The sequence below is a fragment of the Leucopleurus acutus genome (genome assembly GCF_964270905.1).
Source record: "Leucopleurus acutus genome assembly, chromosome: 9".
Lineage (NCBI taxonomy): Eukaryota > Metazoa > Chordata > Mammalia > Artiodactyla > Delphinidae > Leucopleurus > Leucopleurus acutus.
Window position 1 is genome coordinate 23840075 of NC_139144.1, and position 26024 is coordinate 23866098.

General features: G+C 35.4%; 1 protein-coding gene across 1 annotated transcript in view; it reads left to right on the plus strand.

Moving 5' to 3' along the window:
- RSBN1L (round spermatid basic protein 1 like) overlaps positions 1 to 26024 on the plus strand; it is a gene marked incomplete at its 5' end in the record, with an annotated part of 64690 nt that overhangs the window by 13303 nt on the left and 25363 nt on the right. The window contains one exon of the mRNA XM_082846432.1: positions 18566 to 18682. Coding sequence (XP_082702558.1) covers positions 18566 to 18682 — 117 coding nt within the window. The remainder of the gene's footprint in view (positions 1 to 18565; positions 18683 to 26024) is intronic.

The following is a 26024-nucleotide window of genomic DNA, read 5'->3' on the forward strand; positions in this document are numbered from 1 at the left end:
GAATTAAGGGAGCTTTGCCTAACCCAAGGTCATATAGATTTTCTCTTATGTTTTCTTTTAGATACTCTATAGTTTTAGGTTTTAAATTTAGGTCTGTGATGCCTTCGGAAAATTTTTGTATTTGAGTTTTGTTTTTTTTTTTGTTTGTTTGTTTCTCCAGTACGCGGGCCTCTCACTGTTGTGGCCTCTCCCGTTGCGGAGCACAGGCTCCGGACGTGCAGGCTCAGCGGCCACGCCTCACGGGCCCAGCCGCTCCGGGGCATGTGGGATCTTCCCGGACCAGGGCATGAACCCGTGTCCCCTGCATCGGCAGGCGGACTCTTAACCACTGCGCCACCAGGGAAGCCCTGTATTTGAGTTTTGGATCAAGGTTCCTTTACTCTTATTTTTCCTTTTTGATTAACTTAAGAGTTATTTTGTAAAGTACCCCCTCCCCCCCATCCCGTAGAGATTTTTATTAAATATATTGATTGAATTAGGGGCAAACTGTAATTGTTACAGAATTATCTTTGTACTTAAAAGCTACATGTATATCTTTACCTATTCTTTTATATCTCTGTAAAATTTATTGATATTTAATACATATTATGAGTTTTCTTGTATTTTGTTTTATTTTGGGGAGTTTTTTTTTCCAGATTATTACTGGTATATAAGAAAGCTTTTGGTTTTTCTACATGTACTTGATAATTGGGTATATAATTTTATAACAGTGAAAGGTTATCAATTATAATCAGGAACAGGTTGAATTACAGAAAGATTAATTTGTAACGTTCAGGAAGTGATTTGTTTGTGGTACATCAAGCATTGTGTTTGTCTTTAAAATCTGAGATCTCTAGTAGCAGAGTGTATAATTATTCAACTTAAACATTTTTAGTACTTAGATGCTGTGGTAGGTGTTAACAAAAATGACTAAATCAATAGTTTGCAGTCCATGCCTTCAAGTAACTTAAACAATCTAGCAGGGTACTAGAAAAAGTAGTTATAATATTTAGTACAGTAAGTTAAATACCACAAGGCAAATGGAAAGTAGTGGTGGTAGCTAGTGGGAGTGGGCGCAGGTAGATGTTAAGGATCCCTTTCTTTCTTAAGAATCCCTTTCCTCTCCCGAAGGGATGCAGGAGGAAGGAGAGGGTGTTTTGAGAGAAACTTTGAAAGACAGTGTGGTAGGATTTCAATAAAGAGTTAAAGAAGTTCTAGTTAGAGCGTTATATGAAGTATAACATTCATGGGAACTACATAGGAAAACTGAGCTATGCAGTGTCACAGATACTGAGGCAGGAAATAATTTATAGATGTTTGATTCTCTTTATAGCTTTGACATTATATATTGCTAAGCATCTTTATTCTAGCCCTTCATCGTAGATTTTAAAATATCAGTTGTTTTTATAAGATACTCTGTTTTAACATTTCTCTGAAGTCATTGCATGTCTTTTTTTCTTTTCTTTTTTTTTTTTTTTTTTTGTGGTACTCGGGCCTCTCACTGCTGTGGCCTCTCCCGTTGTGGAGCACAGGCTCCGGACGCGCAGGCTCAGCGACCATGGCTCACAGGCCCAGGCGCTCCGCGGCACGTGGTATCTTCCCGGACCGGGGCACGAACCCATGTCCCCTGCATCGGCAGGCGGACTCTCAACCACTGAGCCACCAGGGAAGCCCTGCATGTCTTGTACATACATAACTTAGCCCAACTTCTTTGAGCATAAGAAGATTTTGTGAAGGCTGCATTAGGTATTGCTGTGTAACAAACTAACCTAAAACTTGGAGGCTTAAAACAACAACCATTTTATTGTATCTAATGATGTTCTGGGTCAGGAATTCAGCAGGATTGGCTAGGTAATTTTGCTTCATTCGGGGCTGACTGGGGTTACTCAGTGGTGTTCATTTGATGGTTAGTCTTGTCTGGTGAGTCCATGATGACTTTACTCATGTGCCTGTTGCCTGTCAGGGATGATGAGATGCTGAGCTGGTCCCCTCTCTCTCCTGTCACCTCGGTGCCTTTTTACATGATCTCCTCATCAGGATAGTAGGATTTCTTACATGGCAGAAGGAGACCAAGAGACCTGGGTGGAAACAGCAAGGCTTCTTCTAACCTAGCTTTGGAAGCTTGAAACAGTTCCTCCCTGTATACTTATTAGGGCCTTAATAGGTATATTTGTTTTGTAAAATTTTATTAAGAGCATATTCTACATTGAACTGAAATAGATAAAGCACCTATAGGAGAGTTATTTAGTGGTATTAGCTAAATACATAACTTTTAAAAATTTAGAACCTTAATTGGTTGTATGAAAAAATATAATTAGGAGTGTATAAAAAGAGCATTTGTTCCCACTTATGTTATTACATTAACCGGAAAGAACTATATGATTTACTGTTTGCATTATAGAGTATAATTTTAACTAAATAATTGTATAATGTCGACTTAAGAGGTCTAGAATGTGTCACTTTTTTTTTTTTAAAGAGAAATTGGGGCTGGATAGTCAAGGGTCTTTTATTATGCATTTCTCTTTTAAAAAAATAAATTTATTTATTTTTAAAATTTATTTATTATTTTCGTCAGTGTTGGGTCTTCATTGCTGCATGCAGGCTTTCTCTAGTTGTGGTGAGCGGGAGTTACTCTTCATTGCGGTGCTTGGACTTCTCATTGCAGTGGCTTCTCTTGTTGTGGAGCACAGGCTCTAGGCACGTGGGCTGCAGTAGTTGTGTCTTGCGAGCTCTAGAGTGCAGGCTCAGTAGTTGTGGCACACGGGCTCTGTTGCTCTGCAGCATGTGGGATCTTCCCAGACCAGGGCTCGAACCCGTGTCCCCTGCATTGGCAGGCGGATTCTTAACCACTGTGCCACCAGGGAAGCTCAATATTTGTCACATTTTATATAACAACTATAGTGTAAGATTCAGTGACTAGAGTGGTTTAATTCTGTAACCTAGATACCAATTATAATATCTCACTACTTAATATCTTTGTTTTACAATATATTGAAAAAAGAAGAAGTAATTATACTTCTGCTTTAGAGGCAAATTTTTCCTGCTAGGTCAATGAAGAAAACCTGACTTGAAATCTTTTGCTATGGCAGGAGAGGGAGCCCAAACCACTCTTCCATGTTATGCCTGGCTTGGCTTTCCTATAGGTATATAAGTATTTTTGTTTTCCTGTTACTTTTCTTTTGGTGTTCTTGGGACTACTACTGCTATACTATTTTGTCACTCTATGCATGTTACTAGAGGCTTTACTAATAAAATTCTACTATTTGTTTTTAACAATAATGGCTACATTTATCAAGTGCCTTTAATATACTGGGCATGTGTTGGAAATAATGCATATGTTGCCTTTAATTCTTCTAAAAAATCTAAAAGATAAATGCTGTTGTCTTTGACAGATGAGAATGCTGAGGCACAACACAATTCAGTAGCTTGTTTGTGTCAGTTGGTCAGTTGGTGGTAGAGCTGAAATTTGAACTTAATATGTCTAACTGATGTTAAAAAAACAAAAACAAAACAAAAAAAACAAACAAACAAACAAAAAAATATGTCTAACTGCAAAGCCTGAGTTATTTCCACTGTACAGTAGACCACCTGTCCGAGGTTTCATTTTCTGTGGTTTCAGGTACTTGGGGTCAACCACCGTCTGAAAATATTAAATGGAAAATTCCAGAAATAAACAATTCATAAGTTGTAAATTGTGTGCTGTTCTGAGTAGCATGATGAAATCTTGCACTGTCCTGCTCCATCCCTCCCAGTTAGTTAATCATGCCTTTGCCCAGCACATCCACACACTGCATGCGCTACCCACCTGTTAGTCACTTAGCAGCCATCTCAGTTATCAGATCTACCGTCATATTCATGTACCCTTATTTTACTTAATAATGGCCCCAAAGCATAAGAGTAGTGATGCTGGCAATTTGAATATTCTCTTGCTGTACCTAATTTATAAATTAAACTTTATCGTATGTATTGTAGGAAAAACATAGTATACATAGGGTTCAGTACTATTTGTGATTTCAGGCATCCAACTGGTTTTAGAATATATCCCCCCAGGGTAAGGGGAGACTACTGAATTACAATCCATTTAAAGTTTCTTCATCTCCAGCTGTCTTAAACTGTCCCATTTTCAACATTTTGTCCCTTTTTTTTCTTTTCTTTGCTTTTGGCCTCTAATATGTTAGCCAAAGCAACCTGCCTATTCCTTTTTTTGATTTCTTTCTTTTTTTATTTTGGCCTATTCCTGAGTAGTAGGAGACATAAGAATTGTACAGTTTGAACTTCCTCTTCATATCTTGAGGCAGAACCATTTTTTGCACTGCTGTACAAAACATAGAATGTTGTTACTGTATGAGTCATTGTACTATTTCCCCGTTATAAAAAAAAAAAGAAACATAGAATTAAGGAATACTAGAAAAGAAGGAGTCTTCAGAGGTCAGTTATTATTGCCCCTGATTATATAAGCACAAGCAGCAGAAGCTCCATGACACTCCCTCATTTCAGCAGTTCACAAATCCTTGTGTTCTTAGTCGACTGGGTCTGCATAAGTCTTTCAAATCTCGGGGTTCTTAGCGTATCAGTTTTTACAGTTATGTCCATAAGGACAATTCACCCTGATTTCAGCAGTTTCCCTCTGTGTGGATGGGTAAACAACTCCAGAGGAGGAGTCAGGTGTTTTAAATACCATCTGCCTCATGCCTGTCAGATCTCAGCCATCCCTTAAATAGGAAGGAAAAGTTTTCTTCTTTTCCTTCCAAGTTTCTGTAGCCTGTTTATACATTATTTCTTCTCCTATCGTACAACTCTATTTACTGGGCAAGACTTGATGCAGAAGAGCCAGAAGTAGTGCTTATATATGTGCAGGTTATGAGTTAGAAACTGTCTCTTATTTTTAAATATCAAAAAACATTCATGGTAAATAATTCTCTTTATAGTTATTGGTTTTCTTTCCTAATGTGTGGTAGAAGAGTTTTTAACTAGAAACAAGGGGACCTGATTAGTTGTTGTCCTGGTTCTGCCATTTAGTGTCTGTGCCTGGGAAAATCTTTTAAGTGCACTGAGACCCAACTTTTTGCTCTGTAAAATGAGGATAGTAGGTGAGATTTCTAAGTTGTTCCTATGAAAAAACAAATTCTGTGGAAACTTTTCTGACAACTGCCCCACTCCAACACTATCTTATTCTTATCTTGTTGTATCTCCACTATACCCTGCTTATTTCTAGAGTTTTATAAAAGAATTTATGTACTTTCTTATATTACATTATGATTTCTCTAATTTGTCCTGTACTTCTTTCTTATGTGGATTCAACAAGCACTTACTGCCTGCTGTACACTTGGCACTGTGGGGGGAATGCAAGGAGGAAAGCTATTTATATTTCTCTCTTTTTTTGAAAGGAGCATTTTTAAAATTAATTTATGGCTGCGTTGGGTCTTCTTTGCTGCACATGGGCTTTCTTTAGTTGCGTCGAGTGGGAGCTTCTCATTGCGGTGGCTTCTCTTGTTCCGAGCACGGGCTCTAGGTGCGCTGGCTAAAGTAGTTGTGGCTCGCGGGCTTAGTTGCTCTGCGGCATGCAGGATCTTCCTGGACCAGGGCTCGAACCCGTGTCCCCTGCAGTGGCAGGCAGACTTCCAACCACTGGGCCACCAGGGAAGCCCTATTTATATTTCTTGCTTTTAGAGTATTTATAATTTAATTGGAGAGATAATTAGCTGCAGTGTAAGCAAGGCTCTGTATTGTTACTCATCTTGTTTCTTTTTTCTGCATATTGACCTTTTTTTTGTCTTCTGTGACTGCTGACACTTTAGATGCTTATCACTGGCAACTTGTTTGTATTTACTTGAACCATTTTCTTCTTTTTCCCCTGGAAACTGCATTCATATTGAACATCATTTATATGCAAAACACTCTTCTAGGTTCTGTAGAAGATAACAAAGATGAGTAAGATATGATAACTACAAAAGAGTTTATAATCCAGTAGGGCAGATGGAACAGCTACACAATCAGAATTCAAATCGTAAGAGAGAGAGGCAGTGATCATTTCTAGTTGTAGGGATCTAGGAGTGCTTAATGAAAGAAGCTGAATTTCACCTAGATCTTTCAGGATGTGTAGGATTTTGGTAGGCAGAGTTGGGATGGGCAAGACATTCCAGCTCAATGGCATTAGCAAAAATACTGGAGTAAGACATTTGAATAATAATGAATCTAACATTCTGGAATTTTGTGTATGTATACATGTGGATGAGTAGTAGAAGAAATTGTTAAAAGATAAGGTGAGTCTTGACTAAGATTCTTGAATGGCATACTATGGGAATTTTCTTTTTTTGGTAGGGTTTGTTTGTTTAAAGCAGAGGAGAGTGCCATGATAAACTATACTTTCAAGGAATATTTGGTCACTCTATGCTTAGTGGACTGGTGGGGAGGAGAGAAACTCTAGGTAGGAAGATCACTTTTTTTCAAAAGGTATTGAATCAATGGTGGTGGTAGCTATGGAAAGCGAAAGGAAGATAGACATATTTTAATGGAAAAATAGACTGAACTGAGCAGGTGACTTAATGTTACGGGGAAATGGAAGAAGGAAGTATTATAAAGGTTTTTGAGAATTTTTTGAATTTTAATGTTAGGAAGTTGTGCCATTAACATAAAGAGAGAATTAAAAGGAGAGCTTGAACCTTAGTTATATGATAAAGATGATGGTTTTGGTGTTAACTATTTCTTATGGGGATGAAGGCGTGGAACTTGGTAGAAGGGTTGGGTTGAGAGATTAGTTTGGGGATTCATTTGCCTAAAGTTATAGTTTAAATCATAGGATTGCATTTTTAGAGGAAATAGAAAGAAGAGAGGAAGCATGCCTAGGGTATACCCTAGGGGAATGTGCAGGTTTGGGATGATAAATTGTGAGTTATTGAGTAGTCATGTAGGATAGTGCAGTTTCACTGCAACTTAGGGAGAATTTTGAGTTGGAGGTCAATAATGTCTGTTGCACTAAGGACTGAGAAAAAAGGGCTGAGAAAACATTGGATTTGGTGGTCTTGATTAGCTTTGTTGGGGGAGGAGGTGTGATAAGTGTCTTCTTTCCCCATCCACTGTATGTGCAGTCCTTTCTCTTTTTATTGTATCCTTCATCTTTTTCTTTCCGTTGATGTTCTTATTTTTGTAATTTACTCTCCCTTCTGCCTCCCCACTTCAATTCTGTATCACTTCTCTTATTCTCCTGCTTCCTGCTTGTTCTCAGATCTATTTCCAGCTATACTTATTCGTGGGTGGGGAAGGATAATAGAGGAGGATATCAGTGTTGTTGCTAGACCGATCAGTTTCATGGACTGCATTATTGCAGCGTGAATTATGGCACATATAACAAAGCAAGTAAAACTGATCACATGAAGCCTATTTGAGGTTGGGCTACACGAATGTATTGCAGCTGAAAGCTTTAGCATGAAATTCTACCAACATTTCTTAAGAACTGCCAGTGTGGATTTTTATGACACTTATATTTAAAAAAAAAAAAATCAAATCTGAGGACTTCCCTGGTGGTCCAGTGGCTAAGACTCTGTGCTCCCAACGCAGGGGGCCCGGGTTCAATCCCTGGTCAGGAACTAGATCCCTCATGCCACAACTAAGAGTTCACATGCAAGTAAAGATCCCGCATACCACAGCTGAAGATCCCACATGACACAAGGAAGATCTCTCACGAGGCAACGAAGAGCCTGTGTGCTGCAACTAAATACCCGGGCGGCCAAATAAATAAATAAATAAAAATAAATATTAAAAAAAACCTAATGAGCCTGTATGAATATCCCTCTTTATAACAAAATCTGTGGTTTAATAAGTCTTAATATTGTGTGGGATTTCTATCTTTCTCTTAAAAACTATTAAATCTAACAAATGTATATATGTATACATATTCATATATGTATACAATTATAATTGTGTTATATTTTCTTTTTTTCTTTTGTTCTTCTCTTTTTAAATTATAACATAACCTTGAGGTAATGTATGTAAAGTGAGGCAGAAATGCATTTGAATAATTGTAAATGAAGGGAGGACTTGTGAAAAAGTAAGATTATTTGTGTGTGTTTGTTACTTTCTAGTATATTAATTCAGTGTTTTATTTTGAAGTGTTTTTTACTCATCTCTTTCCTTCTAATATGGCTTAAGTGATTCTAATTCTTTCTTAAAAAAATATTTGTCTGAAAATAATTGTCAGTTCTTTCAGGGAGAAGATTTAGGCTAACAACTTATTTACACATGTAATACATAAATATGTATCCCTTTCTGTTGCAGAAATTTTAAATAATTTAAAAGTACATGAAATAGAAACCAAGAGCTCCCTTTGTTCCTTAGGTGTTTGTGTCTGTCCTTCCAGACCTTCTGCTATGCATTTACATATATACATGTTTACATATATACACTCACAGAAAAGAATATTCAGTTTATTTTTTAAAACCTAAATATCCTATATGCATTTTTCTGTAACTTGTACTTTTTAACTTAACAGTGTGTCTTGGAGCTCTGTCCATTAGTGTTAAATTTATATACACATGTACAGTATGTGTCTGTGTGTATGTTTTTCTTTTAATTAACTACGTTTTGCCTTTATAAATTTATATAAAGTATAGATTTCAGTAAGCTTTTAATTTTAGAATAGTTTTAGATTTACAGAAAAGTTGGGAACTTTGTACAGAGTTCCCATATATGCTATACTCACTTTCTCCCAATATTAAAAATCTTAAATTTGTATAGTATATTTGCCACACTTAATGAACCAGTATTGATATATTATCATTAACTAAAGTCCATATTTTATTCACATTTCCTTAGTTTTTACCTAATTTCCCTTTTCCGTTCTAGGATCCTATTGAGGATAACACATTTTAAATTAATTAATTAATTAATTTTTGCTCTGTAGAGTTTTATTTTTTAATTTAATTTTTTTCAGTTATACATACACATGTATCTATTCTTTTTCAAATTCTTTTCCCATTTAGGTTATTACAGAGTACTGAGCAGAGTTCCCTGTGCTATACAGTAGGTTCTTGTTGGTTATTCTAAATATAGCAGTGTGTACGTGTCAATGTCAAATTCCCATTCTTTCCCCTTCCCACCCTCTCTCGCTGGTAACCATAAGTTCCTTCTCTAAGTCTATGAGTCTGTTTCTGTTTTGTAAATAAGTTCATTTGTATCATGTTTTTAGATTCCGCATATAAGCAGTGTCATATGATATTTGTCTTTCTCTGTCTGACTTACTTCACTTAGCATGATAATCTCCAGGTCCACCCATGTTGCTGCAAATGGCATTAATTTATTCTTTTTAATGGCTGAGTAATATTCCATAGTATATATGTACCACATCTTCTTTATCCATTCATCTATTGATGGACATTTAGTTTGCTTCCATGACTTGGCTATTGTAAACAGCGCTGCAGTGAACATTGGGGTGCATGAGGATACCACATTATATTTAGTCATCATGTCTGTTTAGGTTCTTCTTGGCTATGGTAGTTTCTTAGAATTTTCTTGCTTTAGATGACCTTGACAGTTTGAGGAATACTAGTCAGGTATTTTGTAAAATGTCCCTCAATTGGGATTTGTCTAATGTTTTTCTCATGATTAGACTGGGGTTATGGGTATTTGGGAGGAAGACCATGGCTTTGTAAATTTTTAAAATAAAATTTAATTTAAAAAATAAAATAATACTGAAAGGTTTATAGTGAAAAATGGCCATAACACTCTCCATTCCTGTCTCCAGCCCCCTGTCCAGCTGTAACTCTTTTTTTTTTTAAATAAATTTATTTATTTTTGGCTGCATTGGGTCTTTGTTGCTGTGCGTGGGCTTTCTCTAGTTGCGGCCAGCGGTGGCTGCTCTTCTTTGTGGTGCACAGGCTTTTCATTGCTGTGGCTTCTCTTATTGTGGAGCATGGCCTCTAGGCGCACGGGCTTCAGTAGTTGTGGCACGTGGGCTCAGTAGTTGACTTGCGGGCTCTAGAGCTCAGGCTCAGTAGTTGTGGTGCATGGGCTTAGTTGCTCCATGGCATGTGGGATCTTCCGTGTCTCCAGCACTGGCAGGGGGATTCTTAACCAGTGCACCACCAGGGAAGCCCTGTAACTCTTTTTTAAAAAATTTATTTTATTGAAGTATAGTTGATTTACAATGTTGTGTTAATTTCTGCTGTACAGCTAAGTGATTCAGGTATACATAAATATATATATATATACATATATATATTATTTTTCACATTCTTTTCCATTATAGTTTTTTACAGGATATTGAATATACTTCCCTGTGCTATACAGTAGGACCTTGTTGTTTATCCATTCTATTTATAATAATTTGCATCTGCTAATCCAAACTCCCTATCCATCCCTCCCCCGTCTGTAATTCTTAATTCTCATCTCCTTTTAATTCCAAATTTCTAAATAAAATGCTCATTTTGCCTTTTATTTTTGAATCAATAAGTTTTAGACGTATATTGCATTCTTGTTAAGATAAATAAAAATTTAGCACTTTAAAATTTAGCTTCTTTCCTATCTCTGATAATTTCATAAACCTTAGTTGAAGCAATAATCAGGGCTTATTGTGACTTTGCAAATACTGTTCAGTGCAGATCAGAGATCCTTTTCTCTATGGCTTTCTTGGTTTTCATGTAGCTAAAAATTGCCTCTCTTTTTCATTTACATATATACTTATTGCTTCATTTTCTGTCTTATTCTCTGTTGTGTGATAAGAGGTAATCTGGCAATTCCCCTTTATTCCTGGGGGGCCTTGTTTCTGCAGTTCTCCATTCCTGTGTTTCGACCTGAACTGTTACCCTTTAAGCCAGCTACATAGCTTTCATACTGATATTTTCTTGTGTTGCTCTCCTGTGCTCTGGGTCCCTTGTTTCCTGGGTCTCATGTCTTCTTCCTTCTTTGTTTACTCCTTTTACTTAGCATGCCCTCATGTAACTTCCTCAGAAAGGATGCATGTGTGGTAAAAATTTTGAACTTTTGCTTGTCTGAAAATGTCTTCCATCATGCTTGATTGATAGTTTGGCAGATTTTAGAATTCTAGGTTAAAAAATATTTTCATTACGAATTTTGAAGTTACTGCTGTATTACTTTCTAGCGTCTACTGTTGCATTGACGGAGTCCAGTTCCACACTGTTACCTGATCTTTTATATGCGATCTTTTTTTTTTTTTTTCCGCTTCTTCTGGAGGCTTTTAAGATCTTTTCTTTATCCCCAGTGTACTGAAATTTCATGAGGGTGTGCCTGGTGTGTTTGGGGCCAGAGGGGCTACAGTGGTGAAGTCCATTCTTTGTACTCATCCCTTGAAGAATCTTCATTCTGGAGACTGATCTTTTATGGGAAATATTTATTTATTTATTTATATTTTTCTTCCTTATGCAATTGGTTTCTTTTTCTGAAATTTCAGTTAATTTGATATTAGATCTCCTGAATAGATCCTTTGTGTTGCCTTATTTTTTGCTATTTTTCACTTCTTTGTCTTGTTGCTCTGATTTTTGGAAGATTATCTAAACTTTATCTCTTCCAACCTTTTAATTAAGCCTTTCTGTTTTGCTACTGTCTTTTTAATTTTTAAAAGTTCTTGTTTTTTAAATTTCCTGATTCAGTTCAGCTTGAGTATTTTAGGGAAGTACAATCAGCTTGTCTTTGCCTTGCCTAGGGTACCTGAGCCTTGAGGCCTGTTCAGTTCCTCCAGAAAATGAAAGTTTCAGTGTTTGTCTTAAAGGGTGAGATTGAAATGATCACTTGAATGTTTGGGGTGAGGGTGGGAGAACTGGGAAGTCCAACTCTTTCTTATATAAACTTATAAACAATTTCCCTTGTTTTAAGATCCCTGTATGTGCGTATGTGTGTGTGTATACATACATATACAGACGTATACACATAAATGTGTGTATATGTGTGTGTGTTTATATATATACACACAGTATACATATATATGTCAGATTTGGGATCCTTTTATAGATTTACATTTATCAACTTGCAGTTTTCGTCTAACGTATCATGAACATTTCCCCCATGATGTTAACTGTTATTTAAACATGATTTTTAATGGCTTCATAATTTTCCATTTCTGAATATAACCAAATTTATCTAACCAATCTCCATTATTAAACATTTGTTATTTACAGTTTTTCACTGTTAAAAATAATGTGGGATGAAGACCCTTTTATGTGTATTTTTGTGCAGGCTTGGTTTTCTTTTTATTAATCTTAGTTGTGGAATTGTGGGATCAAAGGAATGATGAGTTTTAATATTTTTCCAACATATTGTTAAATTGCTCTCCAGTAAAGATTATCAGTTTACGCTCATCACTGTGTAGAAGTGCCTATTTCGCTTCACCTTTGCCAAGCAGCACTGGTTACTGTTATTTTTAAGAAAAATGGTCTTTTTAAAAATTTTGTGTCCATGTAAGATGATGGATATTCACTAAACTTACTGTGGTAATCAGTTCATCCTGTATGTAAGTCAGATCATTATGCTGTATACACATTAAGCTTATTCAGTGCTGTTTGTCAGTGATATCTCAATAAATATGGTCAATTTGATAGGTGAAGAAATGATTTCATGTTATTTTAATTGAGCTTTTCTTCATGTTTGACATTAGCATTCTTTGAAATTTGCTTGTTTTGTGTCCTTTGTATCTTTTCCTATTTTCTTTTTAAAATTTTATTTTTCTATTTTAATTTTTTTGGTGGTAAATTGTGAAAGTTTTTTATATAAAAAGAACTCTGCATAAAAAAGAAATCAGCCCACTGTCTTTTGGGGAAAATTATTTGTCTTTATTGAGACTTACCCAGAAAAATTTTGGATCCCTACTGTTATTGGAGGAATAGCTGTATTAAATCTTAGAACTGTTTGTCAGAAATGACCAGGTCAGTTAGAAAAGGGATATACATTTGAAGAACTACTACTGAAAGACTTTCAGGACTAAGAATTCCCTTCCTTGCCATGGAAAAGAAGGAAGGATTAACAAAGATCAACTTAGAGCACCTTATTGGAGAGAAAGTCATGATGTACTATAGAAAATAACAGTAATTTCTCACTTTTATTACAGGACTCGTTTCATGCATTGAACAAGCATTTATTGAGGGAGAGCCTTCTCTACCCTCAAGGAATGTACACTGGTGGGGTTAGGAATGATGCTAAGAAGAAAGATATGTTTGTAACTAACTAGAATACGGTGTGATATAGAGAACCTGCTTGCTGTATTATAGCACAATGGACCTGGTCTAGTTTCTTAGCACAGAACAAATGAGAATGAGCCTATCAGTGACTGCCAGAAGTTAGAGCTGTCACGTCTTTTACCTGGAGTGATAAGAGACAGGTGAGACAATAAAAATGAAATGATTCTCAGCTGCTATTTAGTTTTGAACAGTTAATTTTTTCTTCTGTTTTTGAGGTCAATATGAGGATGACAGTGTTAAAATTTTTGTCAAAATGAAAAGAGTAAATTATATTTCTTATATTTTTGAAAGCAGGGATGTATGTAGTACATTTTTTAAAATAATTAGAACTGTTAAAAAATGGGTGGCAATCTCCTGTTATCTGGAAATCTGTGAATTAATTCTGAAGATTCCAGATGAATGGTTTGTTGATGTATTATTTGATCAGTCTCTTAAAAGTATTTACAAAGCTTTTTATGTTTTGCTTTCTTACTGGAGCAGTTCATATAATACTTGTGTGTATGTGTGTTTTTCATCCCTACATTATTATAATGACATTAATACTTGTGGAGACAAGTGAATTTTATTATAATCAGATGAAAACATTTATTTTGTTATTTAAGAACTGGTTTCCAAAGTGGTACTTATAATAAAAATCAACTGATACCTTGTCGATTTTAAGATTCTTTAGTGCAGCACTAATACTCATTTTTATCTCATACACGTAAATGCTTAATAGAAATGTATTGGGTGAGTGAAATACATGTTACATTGATGCATATGTGGCATATACTGCTAAATCATAAGTTGACCATATGTTTGAAAATCCCATTTATATTTTGTTTGAAATTATTTTCATCAGCTTTCTTTTTTATATCTTAACTTCTACGTATAAGGTATGTCTTTAGCCCATGTGTGTTTTTCCACATATATAATTTAAAGTATGTTGTGAGTTGAGAATGACTTATTTATTCCTTCTCTTTCCCTCCATTCTTAGATTCCTTTTGCATCTTTAAATTCAAATCATATCATGGGTCTCTTAGCATCTGTGTTCCGTCTGTCCCCTATCCCCCTTTGTATTTTCAAATAAAAAGTGTCCTTATGTTAAATTGGGCTTTTCAAAACAGATAATTTGTTGTTCTTATGGTGGAATAATTCTCACTTTTATTCTAAGAATTGTGATGGGAAGATGAGCTAGAAATTCTTTCCAAGCCTTAGATTAAATCATGAAGGATAAAACTGTACAAATTCATGGTCATGAAAAGAAGTAAAAACTAAGAATGACACTTGTTAAAGAACAATGTATAACTGTAAACTTGATGCCAGGGAGTCTTTTCCTTGTGAAAAGACCTCGAAGTGGCTTTTATAAATATGAATGCATGACAGTGTGGTAGCAGCAGACTTGAGGTTTTATAGACAGTGAGGTTCTGACTTGTTATGGCCCCAGCTAGAGAGCATGCGTGCCACAAACTACAGAGCCTATGCGCTCTGGAGCTCCGGTGCCACAACTAGAGAGAGAAAACCCTTCAGGCCACAACTAGAGAGAAACCCACGTGCCGCAACTAAGACCCGACGCAGCCAAAAAATATAAAGTCTTTATTTAAAAAATGATACAGAAATGCTTTTCTACTATGTATATATAGACTGATTTGTTTTTGCTTCCTTTGCTTTGAAGGTTTTGGGTGTAGTATAGGGTAGGAGGTAAATGCAGTTATGTTGTCAGTCACTCTTATAGTCTTGACTATGCCACTGTTTTTGTTTCCATAGGTGTTTTTTGTATAATGACTTCACACCTTCAACTTATTTTTACTTGAACTATTTAATACCATACTTAAAGGCATATTTCAAAACCCCTTTTCCTGTATTACAAAACTAATATGCTCCTATTGCAGAAACTTAGAAACTTTTTGCCACTTAAAAGTAATGGCTTACAAAAAGAAATGAAATTGAGTTATTTGTAGTGAGGTGGATGGACCTAGAGTCTGTCCTACAGAGTGAAGTAAGTCAGAAAGAGAAAAACAAATACTGTATGCTAACACATATATATGGCATCTAAAAAAAAAAAAGGTTCTGAAGAACCTAGAGGCAGGACAGGAATAAAGACGCAGACATAGAGAATGGACTTGAGGACACGGGGACGGGGAAGGATAAGCTGGGACGAAGTGAGAGAGTGGCATTGACATATATACATTACCAAATGTAAAATAGATAGCTAGTGGGAAGCAGCCGCATAGCACAGAGAGATCAGCTCTGCTTTGTGACCACCTAGAGGGGTGGGATAGGGAGGGTGGGAGGGAGACGCAAGAGGGAGGGTATATGGGGATATATGTATATGTATAGCTGATTCACTTTGTTATACAGCAGAAACTAACACACCATTGTAAAGCAATTATACTCCGATAAAGATGTTAAAAAAATAAAAGTAATGGCTTTTAATGATTTGCAGTATTATCTTTCAGTCTGTTTTCTGAATGTGTATATTAATCATAAATTTTAAAAAATTGTGATGTATAGAGGCAGGAGGTATATATGAGAAATCTCTGTCTTCTGTTCCATTTTGCTGGGAACCTAAAACTACTCTAAAAAATAAAGTCTATAATGTCTATAAATAAGTATATTTATAAATAAAGTCTATAAAAATTGGGTCATATTATATTATAGTTTTATTTCCTGAGAAACTAGTTTAATTTTATTCTGAAAAAAATTTGTTTTGTGACTGTGATGGTTTATAGTGTATCATATTCTTTATATATGTCATTAAAATTCTATAGTTATTCCAACCCCCTGTGGGGTTGGAAGTCAGGATCATGGTTACCCTTAGCAGTGCTGCATAATAAAGACTGGAAGGGGGTACCTGAGATGGGTTCCGGGTGCTGTTCATTTTTGTGAAAATTGAACTGTATACTTACGTGCTTTTTTCTGTATGTATATTATACTTTAATAAACTTTTAAAAGTTTAATAATTATTGAAATAATACTTTTAGGTTAATAAGATTAATAGGGAAAAGAAATGCTGAGACATTTCAGATGACTCTTTTCTTCAGTTGTGGTTAATAATATATAACTAGTTCATTTAAAAATGTGTAGTTACTTAGGCAATATTAACTTATATATGTGTCTGAGCTCCAGCTATTTGTACTGACATTTTATGGCTGGATGACAGCCTATGACATGTTTTCAAGGACTTTAAAACAGCAAAAAGTAAGAGCAGTGAGCCAATCTGAAGTGTGAGAACAGCTTAATCTATTCTAGAATTTTAGAATAAGTTGTATATGAACATATGAGGACTTTATCTAGCTTTTTCATCTCTGTGTCCCTAACTTTTTCTTATACTCAGCAATGTGTATTTGTTAAGTCAGTGAATCCCTGTTTTAGTTTGCTCAGCCATCAACTGTCCTCTCATCTGCTTTGAGTATTATCACTTTAAAAAAAGCACTTTGTCAGTTTGATAGGTGAAAATATCTTGTTTGAATTTGTGTTTTTTAAATTAATAAGTTTTAAAATGTTTATTAAATACATAGATTTAACTTTTTTGAGAATTATCTAGTTAAGTAGTTTGGAGAGTCGTTCAGTACGGTAGCCCCTAGACTCGTGGCTTTTTTTTTTTTTTAATTAATTAATTAATTTAATTTTGGCTGCTTTGGGCCTTCGTTGCTGCATGCGGGCTTTCTCTAGTTGTAGCGAGCGGGGGCTGCTCTTCGTTGTGGTGTGCGGGTTTCTCATTGCGGTGGCTTCTCTTGTTGTGGAGCATGGGCTCTAGGCGAGCGGGCTTCAGTAGTTGTGGCACGTGGGCTCAGTAGTTGTGGCTTGCCAGCTCTAGAGCGCAGGCTCAGTAGTTGTGGCGCATGGGCTTAGTTGATCCGCGGCATGTGGGATCTTCCCGGATCAGGGCTCGAACCCATGTCTCCTGCATTGGCAGGTGGATTCTTAACCACTGTGCCACCAGGGAAGTCCTCATGTGGCTTTTGAACAGTTAAAGTTGAGCTACTTTGAATTGAAATGTGCCGTAAGTGTAAAATATAGACTGGAATTTGAAATCTTATTATGAAAAAAGGAATGTAAAATATCTCAGTAAGTTTTTAGTATTGGTTCCATGTTGAAATGATGTTTTAGATATATTGGCTAAATAAAATATTATTAAAATTAATTTCACTAGTTTTGTTTTGTTTCTAATGTGACTACTAGAAAATTTAAATTTACGTATGTGGTAACCATTATATTTCTGTTTGCAGAGCTGATCAAGACAGTAATCTAAACATTAGGTGACTAGGACCTGAACTTAGGGTAGTAGTTATAGAAAGAGAAGTAAGGAGGGATTTTAAGAAATTATGCAATTGGCATATATGTTATATAATCTTGGGTGTTACATTACAGGCTTTTTGCAGTTTTGTGTGTTTCCATCATAGCTTTGTAACCAGTAGTAAGCTTTTTGAAGACAAGGATTTTATCACTATTTTAAAATTCTCCTCTGCATTTCGTCTTTTGCTGGGTGCATAGGAGCTTGATTGAACAACAATAATTAAAAGGACATCGAGGGCTTCCCTGGTGGCGGAGTGGTTGAGAGTCCGCCTGCCGATGCAGGGGACACGGGTTTGTGCCCAGGTCCGGGAAGATCCCACATGCCGCGGAGCGGCTAGGCCCGTGAGCCATGGCCGCTGAGCCTGCGCGTCCGGAGCCTGTGCTCCGCAACGGGAGAGGCCACAACAGTGAAAGGCCCGCGTACCGCAACAAAAAAACAAAAAAAAAAGAACATCGAATAATTTTATATACACGAAGTTTGAATTTTTAGAATGCAGGTCAATGATTCTTAGAGTTCCTATACCCTTTATTTTAATATCATAATATCACCAGTTAGCCATGTCAGTCATATCTTTTTTAAAAGGCGCAAGTATAAGGGAACTAACATCTAGTCTTATATATATACCAGGCTCTGGGTAGTCATTTTATATCTTTCTTCATTTAGTCCTTGTAGTAACCCATGAGAAAGATATCAACCATTATTTTACATATTAGAATATTGAGAATGAGTATTTTTTCCAGTGTTATGTTAACCAATCCAGATATGCCCAGCTTCAAAATTAGCCCCTTTTCCATTGTAGTTTACTCTCTCGATTAAAGTTAGCCACTTACTTTAAGTGATTTGAAGTTAGTTTGTTGTTGTATTGGACATGAAGTATGTGAAGAATAATCTTTAGGATAAAATGTGTAGTGATAAATTTTGATAGTTTATGATGTATTATATATTCCGGTGTTCAATATATGAAAGGAAATTTATAAATAGCTAAAACCTTAGAGAAAGAAAAAAAAGCATGTTTGTTTTTCATTCTAATTTTCTTGGTGTGTTGTAATTCTAGAAATTTCACTGTAGTTCATGAAAAAAATAAAATTTTAAAATAGTTTTAAATATTTATTTTGTCTTTTAGATAAAATCAAAGACAAAATTAAAGAAAGGGATAAAGAAAAGGAAAGAGAAAAAAAGAAGCATAAAATAATGAATGAGATCAAGAAAGAAAATGGAGAAGTAAAGATTTTGCTGAAAAGTAAGTTTATATTAAGTGATTTCAGTTGTACTGTGTTACATTGTTCAGTATATATGTATTGGCTTAGTGATTAAAGTAAGAAATGTTATTTGGTGCTGAATTTTGCTGGGAATAAACATTTGTGGTCAGACTATGAAAGGTAAATATAATAGTGGGGTTTTCTAATCTGTGTAGTAATATGTCTTTAGTATATTTATTTAGTGAGTTATTAGAAAGTACTAAAGGTAATTATAAGGTTCCTTAAATTATTTGAAAATAGGTTCTCTAACTCTGTGTTTATATTACTAGTCTTTATCCGTATTTAGATAATCTAAAATAAAAGGCTAAAGAAATTTTTAGCATGATAGTTATGGTGGAGGAAGAGATCTTACCAATATTTGATGATAATCACCATAGCATAGTCTGGGATTTAGAGGGAGCATTTTACTCTGAGCTAAATAAGAAGGTGTTGTTTTACTGTTTGTTTCTTGCATGCTTAAGAATATCCTCTTTTTGTTTCCTGTTTTTTCTCATTACAACTATTTTTAGTTGTTGTTTATACATAGGGGTGGATGGTGAGGTAATAATATAAATCCTGTCAATAAATCTGAACTTTTCCAGAGAGAATTTGTGATACAAGGATAGTTTTAAATTCACTCAGATAGCAAGGTAAGAAGAATCAGTGGCATTTGGTTGCTAGATAGCTAGCAAATTCATTTGCTGCCTCATCAAGTTAACAATTTGTGGATCAGAACACGTTGACTTTGATTAATTTCATATTGAATTTATGTGTGGATAAGCCTTTCTATCTGCATAAGGGAGAAAAGGCCATAGCACTGTAGGTGCAATGAAATTACTGGTTAATTTATATTATTTAAGGTAAACAGTATTAGATTCTATAATTTCATTTCATTCTTTGTCATGTTTCCAGATGTTCTTTGGTGGCACTTTGTCTAAGCTCTATTTTCTACTTGTCAGAACTTTATTTTCTATAAAATTCTTTTGACCTTGAAGAAACATGTCAGAGCTTAAGTTGATGGCTACTTGGTGAATGCTCATGGTCCTTTTGTTCTATTTTTTTGCCAGTGTGTTTTATCTATGTTGTCTAAATAGACTGTAAGCCTTTGAGGCAGGAGTTGAATATAATCACACTAGTGCTCTACAGCAGCTAAATGATTAACACTTGAAATGTTTTCTTACCTTTACCCTCTTGGTTTAGTCAAATAGTCATTTTTTATTGGTTTAGTCATATAGTCATTTTGTTATCCGTTTGTACAGTGATGTAAATTCCTGTCACTTGGTTGAATGTTAGATTCCTAACATACGATTAATGTGAAGTATGTGAATGTAGAAATTACATGTGCAATCAGAATTTTAAATAGCCTGAAAAGTGGAGATTTTCCAGTAATATACAGTGGTAACCTTGACTTTGAAGTAAATGAAAAATTTAAGAGGTATTTTGAACCGAGCTAAACTAAAACCTAGTGATGATAGAGGGGAAAAAAAGAGATAGATTTGGAAATAAATTGGTGACCTCTGGGTGACCATAGGAAAATCTATTTATTGTAAAATGGAGGTAAATAATAATTTAATTACTGTCTTACAGGGTTGCAGAGATTAAATGAGGTAAAGTAAGGGGGAAGTGCCAAGTACAGTTGTCTAGCCCTCAGGTATTCAATAAGTAGCTATGAATGTTACTTATAAACACATGAAAGATTAACTCTTGTGATTAAAAACAATGACAAAACTATCTCCCCTCCTAGTGGGTAGTATATAGATAATTAAATGAATAAAAACATGATTAATTTGAGAAATTGTGCCTGTCCCATGGTAAGCACTGAGTAAGTGTAAGCTATTGTTACCATCTGGCAAAAACAATTTGTTCTGCTTGTGTGGCCGGCCATTTCCCAAGTGAGCCTTATGATCAGGGAAAGGCATCCTTTGTTACTGGTGTCCTGGAGCAACAAGAGAATCAGTTAAGTGGGGGCAGTAAGTATCCTATTATTTACTACTTTATGTCCCTTTTTCTTTTATGGCTTTCAACTTTTATTCTCTCCTTAAAATTTTCTCCTTCTGATAATGCTAACAATTGCAAGCTATGGCAGACGCAGGCATTGATTGATTGGTGATGACACTTGAATATCTGACAGTAGATGCTAACTCTCACTCCATGGGACTTCCCTGGTGGCCCAGTGGTTAAGAGTCTGTGCTTCCATTGCAGGGGGCACGGTTTGATCCTAGTCCAGGAACTAAGGTCCCGCATGCTGCGGGGCACGGCCAAAAAAAAAACAAATTTTTTTTTAAAAGGGGGGAAAAATTAACTAACTGTTAACTCCACACCAGTCTTATTTCTTCCACATTTTCATTAAAAACTGTGTTATGACTAGAAATATGTACATGATTATATACATGCCAGAAATGTTTTATTGATGCAGAAATCTTGTAAATGTTTTTCACTGATAAAATAGGAGTTTGCTTTATTAGAAACAGTTTAAAGGAACAAATAAATTTGAAAAGTAAGCTTATATAGCTCATCCTTTTATATCTAATGTCTACCAACTACTTTTTCTGAGTACACTTATGTGTTTCAGCCGTTTTATGTTGTTTATTGATAAGGTGTGAGAACATGGATGTTATGATTATAGTATTCTTGAGAGTAAATTTTATCATTATAGCATATCAGTGAAGCTTGCTGACGAGCAGGTAGAAAGGGGATGAAAAGAAGCCAGTGTTCAAGGTTATTGGTAGTGTACTAAAGGTCACAGGTAGGTAATTCATGACAGGAGGAGCGAAGATGTTGCTGTGTCAAAAAAGGAAAGTCATTCCCCAAAGACCAAAGGTTGAAAATAGCTAAGCTAATTACTGCTTTCTGTGTATGATAATGGAATTATATATATATATATATATATATTACTTCCCATATTAGATATGAAATCATATCCAGTATCTCTGGGCAACCTTTATTTTTCCTTTATTAACACTAAAAATATACTAAGGTTAGGAGTGGAAATTAATTCCAGTGATTTTGTGATTTTTAAAGATTTTTAAAAAATAATTTGCCATTAACAACGCATGCTGTTTTTTTAATCTGTGTGTGTTTTTTTTCTGTCTCTGTATGAGTTCTTCTTTCTTCTGATTGTGTGTGTGTCTCCATTTCTCTCTGTGTCAGATTCTCTCTTTGGCTATCTGTGCATGTGTGTGTCTGCTTGGTGTGTGTGTGTGTATGTGTGTGTTTGAGGTCCACTATGCATATGTGTGTGGCTCTTTGTGGGGAGGGTCTCCCATCAACCTTATACTTTTATACTTTTTGAGGGTCCATATTACTTAGCAATTCTTTCCGTTATAGGTATTTACCAGGATCCTTTAAAAAAAACACTGTAGTTCTGATTTATTGGGCTCCGTTTGAAGAATTATGAATTTAGAGTAAATATGTACTTTAAATACCTTTTAGTATAAGAGAAAAACATTAGCATTCAAAATGATCTTATCTCCTTAAGTATTTAAAAATTTCCTACATATGTATCTGTTGCATTTCATGTATCATTCCAAGACATTAAATGAGTGAGAGATTGTATAAAACTTTAAAAAAAATTACCTAGTAAAGGCTAGTGCCTTGATTTGATTTAAATGTAAAGAATGCATTTTACCTGTACCCACTGAGGGGAGATCCCCAAGACTACCCCCAGGTTGGATGATTTGCTGGGAGAATTCACAAGACTCAGCATAAATTTGTACTCATGGCTGTGATTTATTATAGTGGAGTATATAAAGTAAAATTAGTAAGGAGAAAAGGCAACATGTGGCAATTTCTGGAGGAAGCTAGGCACAAGCTTCCAAGAGTCCTCTCCTAGTGGAGTCACAAAGGATGCACTTAATTCTTCCAGCAGTGAATTGTGATAAAATATGTGAAATGTTGTCTACCAGGGAAGCTCATTAGAAACTCAATAGTCAGGGTGTCTACTGGGAGCTGGTCACATAGGCACCCCCTGTGTAGCATGTAGCAAAATTCCAGAAGGAAAACAGGTGTTCAGTGTAAACCATATTGTTTGCACAAACAGTTCAGGTACACTGAGCCACTCTTATCAAGGAATGGTAGTAACCTTCCCAAAATACAAGTTCTCAGATACCAGCCAGAGGCCGCCCTTGCAAGCAGGCCTAAGGATAGCAGTCTCAGATGTGTTATGTTTAACTCTTTTCTGCACACTGTGCTCACTTTAGTATTTAATTACAGAGTAGTTTGTCATGGAAGTTTAATTACTTGATGCTCAATATAATAGTCTCTTGACTAATTTCTTATTAGTTTGTATTTTCCAGTTTCTATTATACTACTACTGTTTTCATCCATCCTTGTGACTAAGAAATAGACAAACTGTTGTACCTATTTTATTTTAAAGTAACATGACTGGATATTTACTATTTTAACTTTAAAATATGTGTTAGTTGTAAATATAATAGGATATTAAGCTTATTTTTTCATTCAAATGAAATTCTGCTTATTTTGGCAAACCATTTAATTTGTACAATTTTACATGTATTTCCAGTTTAGTTATTAATTATACCTAAGCCCGTTAAACTTTAAGTTCTGTTTTTTAATACACTACTGTCTTTTTTGCTTGACTCATTTGGATTTTACTTACATATATTGAATATAAACCTTTTTTATCTTTCATTTTGATTAACTCCCAGGTTTTTTTTTTTGTTTTTTTGGTTTTTTTTGGCGGTACGCGGGCCTCTCACTGCTGTGGCGTCTCCCGTTGCGGAGCACAGGCTCCGGACACGCAGGCTCAGCGGCCGTGGCTCACGGGCCCAGCCGCTCCACGGCATGTGGGATCCTCCCGGACCGGGGCACGTACCCGTGTCCCCTGCATCAGCAGGCGGACTCTCAACCACTGCGCCACCAGGGAAGCCCTTAACTTGTTATTATTAATTTTTTCCTAAGATTTTAACCTGAATCTGATGTTTTGATAGTTTATACCTGGGTAGCAAGTATGAATTTGTTAATATATTTTAAAACTACTTACATATAGACTCGAGAAAATTAACACTGTATTAAGTGTTGCATTTTATGACTTTGCAAACCTGCATAATCAATAATGTTGACAGATTTTTAGTTTTGCTTTTCATAATGATACCAATTTGGTCTCCATTGCATACTTACGAATTTTTAGAAGAGATAGTTTATTATTAACATTAAACTTTGCTTTTTCAAGAATTGCTATGAACTTGAGAGAATATTTATGGTTGTTGTTTCAGGGTTAGGATTTAGTGATAGTATTCATATGGTGAAAAACTGACTGAATGGGAGACAAGGGAAAAAACCTATGAACTTCAGGTAGTCTGTTGGTGAGAGAAATCTTTGCATTCATGGAGTCATTAAATGTTCATCTGTAGCAGTGTACTAGATGCCAGGAGGGATTTGTTGATTGGTAAAAAAAAGTGTTTCACTCTGAATTCATCAAAGTTACTTGTTTCACTCATACAGTATCCTGAAGGACATATATTATACAGGCATCCTATGAATGAAAAAATAATAACTTTATATGACCATATTCATAGATATAGAATATATAATAACATGAGCTTAGAGTGAAGTGATTTCAGTTCCAACTACAAAGATGAGGGAAAACAAAATGAAGAAGATGATGTAAGAGTAGTCTTTAAAGGATGGGTAAGAAAGAGTTCAGTAGTAAGTACTAGGCAGGGCAAGGATATTTTAGGGAAAGAAAATGCCTTTGCCAGTAGTAGGAAGATAAAGTAGGACTAGGTATGTTTCATAAGAAGTTGTAAGTAGTGCAGATTGGACCAGAGCATGGCGTACTTGAGGGCATTGACTCTGGATTCCAGACTGAAGAGGTTGTATTTGAGAACGCTTGAAAGCAGTTGAGTCAAGGGATGAACATGATCAAAGCAATATATAAAGCATATAGAATGATTAGTATGGCTCCCGCATTAAGGATGAGAGATAGTCATGAGGCTTTTAGACCAAAAATTAAGGCAGTAGTATCATGGAAGTAAAAAATAATCAAGGATGAGTTGGGTAATTACATAAAACATTGGAGAGATCAGGAAGAGCGATTTGAGAGAATATCATTGGATTTGATATATGAACATTCTGGGAAAGTAAATTTGAGTAGACTGGAAGCAGACCCAGAATTTAGGGGATAAGAATGGTCAGTTAATAAAGGAAAGGCACTGGGCATTGCAGTTTTTTATAAGAAGTTTGATGGTCAAAAGAAGAGGATAGAGAACTTTAAGCAAGGGTTTTGGAGTTGATGGGATGGACTTATTTTGGGGAAGTAGGCAGGACATCTCATTCACCAGAGACAGAAAAGAATAATAGAGATATGTGAGGATGGAAGAATTTGGCTAAAGAAGCAGGTTGAGAAAACTTAATTCATGACAGGTTATCTATAAAAGTGAAATAACAGATGGAAACAGTGAATGCCTTCTTTCCTCAACTGTTATCTTAATGGCTTTTTTCATATTATCTTAGGAAGCATAATATTTTCTCGTGAGGATGTTTACTCTTTTCTATTTTTCTTATCGTATAGAAATAAGTATACTGTGATAATGTTGTATTTATATATGTACACTTAAACTCTATAGCTGTATAGCCTCTGTGGATTAATCTTTTATTCTTTGGATTTCTGAATTACTGAGCCCGGGGTCTACTTGCCTTTGGTTACAGAAACTCATTAATATATAAACTTACTATGACCCATGTCTTTTTCTTTCTTTCTTTCCTTTTTTAAATTTCTCTCTTTACCAGTACATGGATATCATTTGTACTTAGGACATGATAAATGATTCTAATTTTGTCATCTCTTATGGTACCTTGTTAGGTCTTCACTGGAAACTTTGTAGGCTCTAGTAGATCTAACATAGCCCATTTTGGATGAAAGAGTACTTTACCAAGGAGGACACATGGTAAAAAGCTAAGGAATTGCTATGTTTGTTGCTGATACACTATGCAAGTATTTTTCTCCTTTTATGATTTGTAAGTCTTGACACCTATATGCAATTTTTAAGAATTTAAAGTAAAAATGATATATATCGATGGAAAACATCTGCAGGGCATTGTTCATATTAACTTTTGTTCATCTTTCCATTTCTGACTTTCTGTATTTAGAATTTGAAGATTATGGTTTCTAAAGCATTCGTTTCGTTACTTCAGTAAATACTGATTGAGCATCTGCTACATGTCAGAATGGTACCATGCACTCCAGGCATAACTTTTTCTTAAGCCTTCCTCTGTGTGTGTGTGCCTGTGTGTGTGGAGAGAGAGGGAAAGAACCTGACTAAATTATGATTGTCAATACTGTGTAAAACAAGTCCCAAATATAAACTTCATTCTGAGTGAATT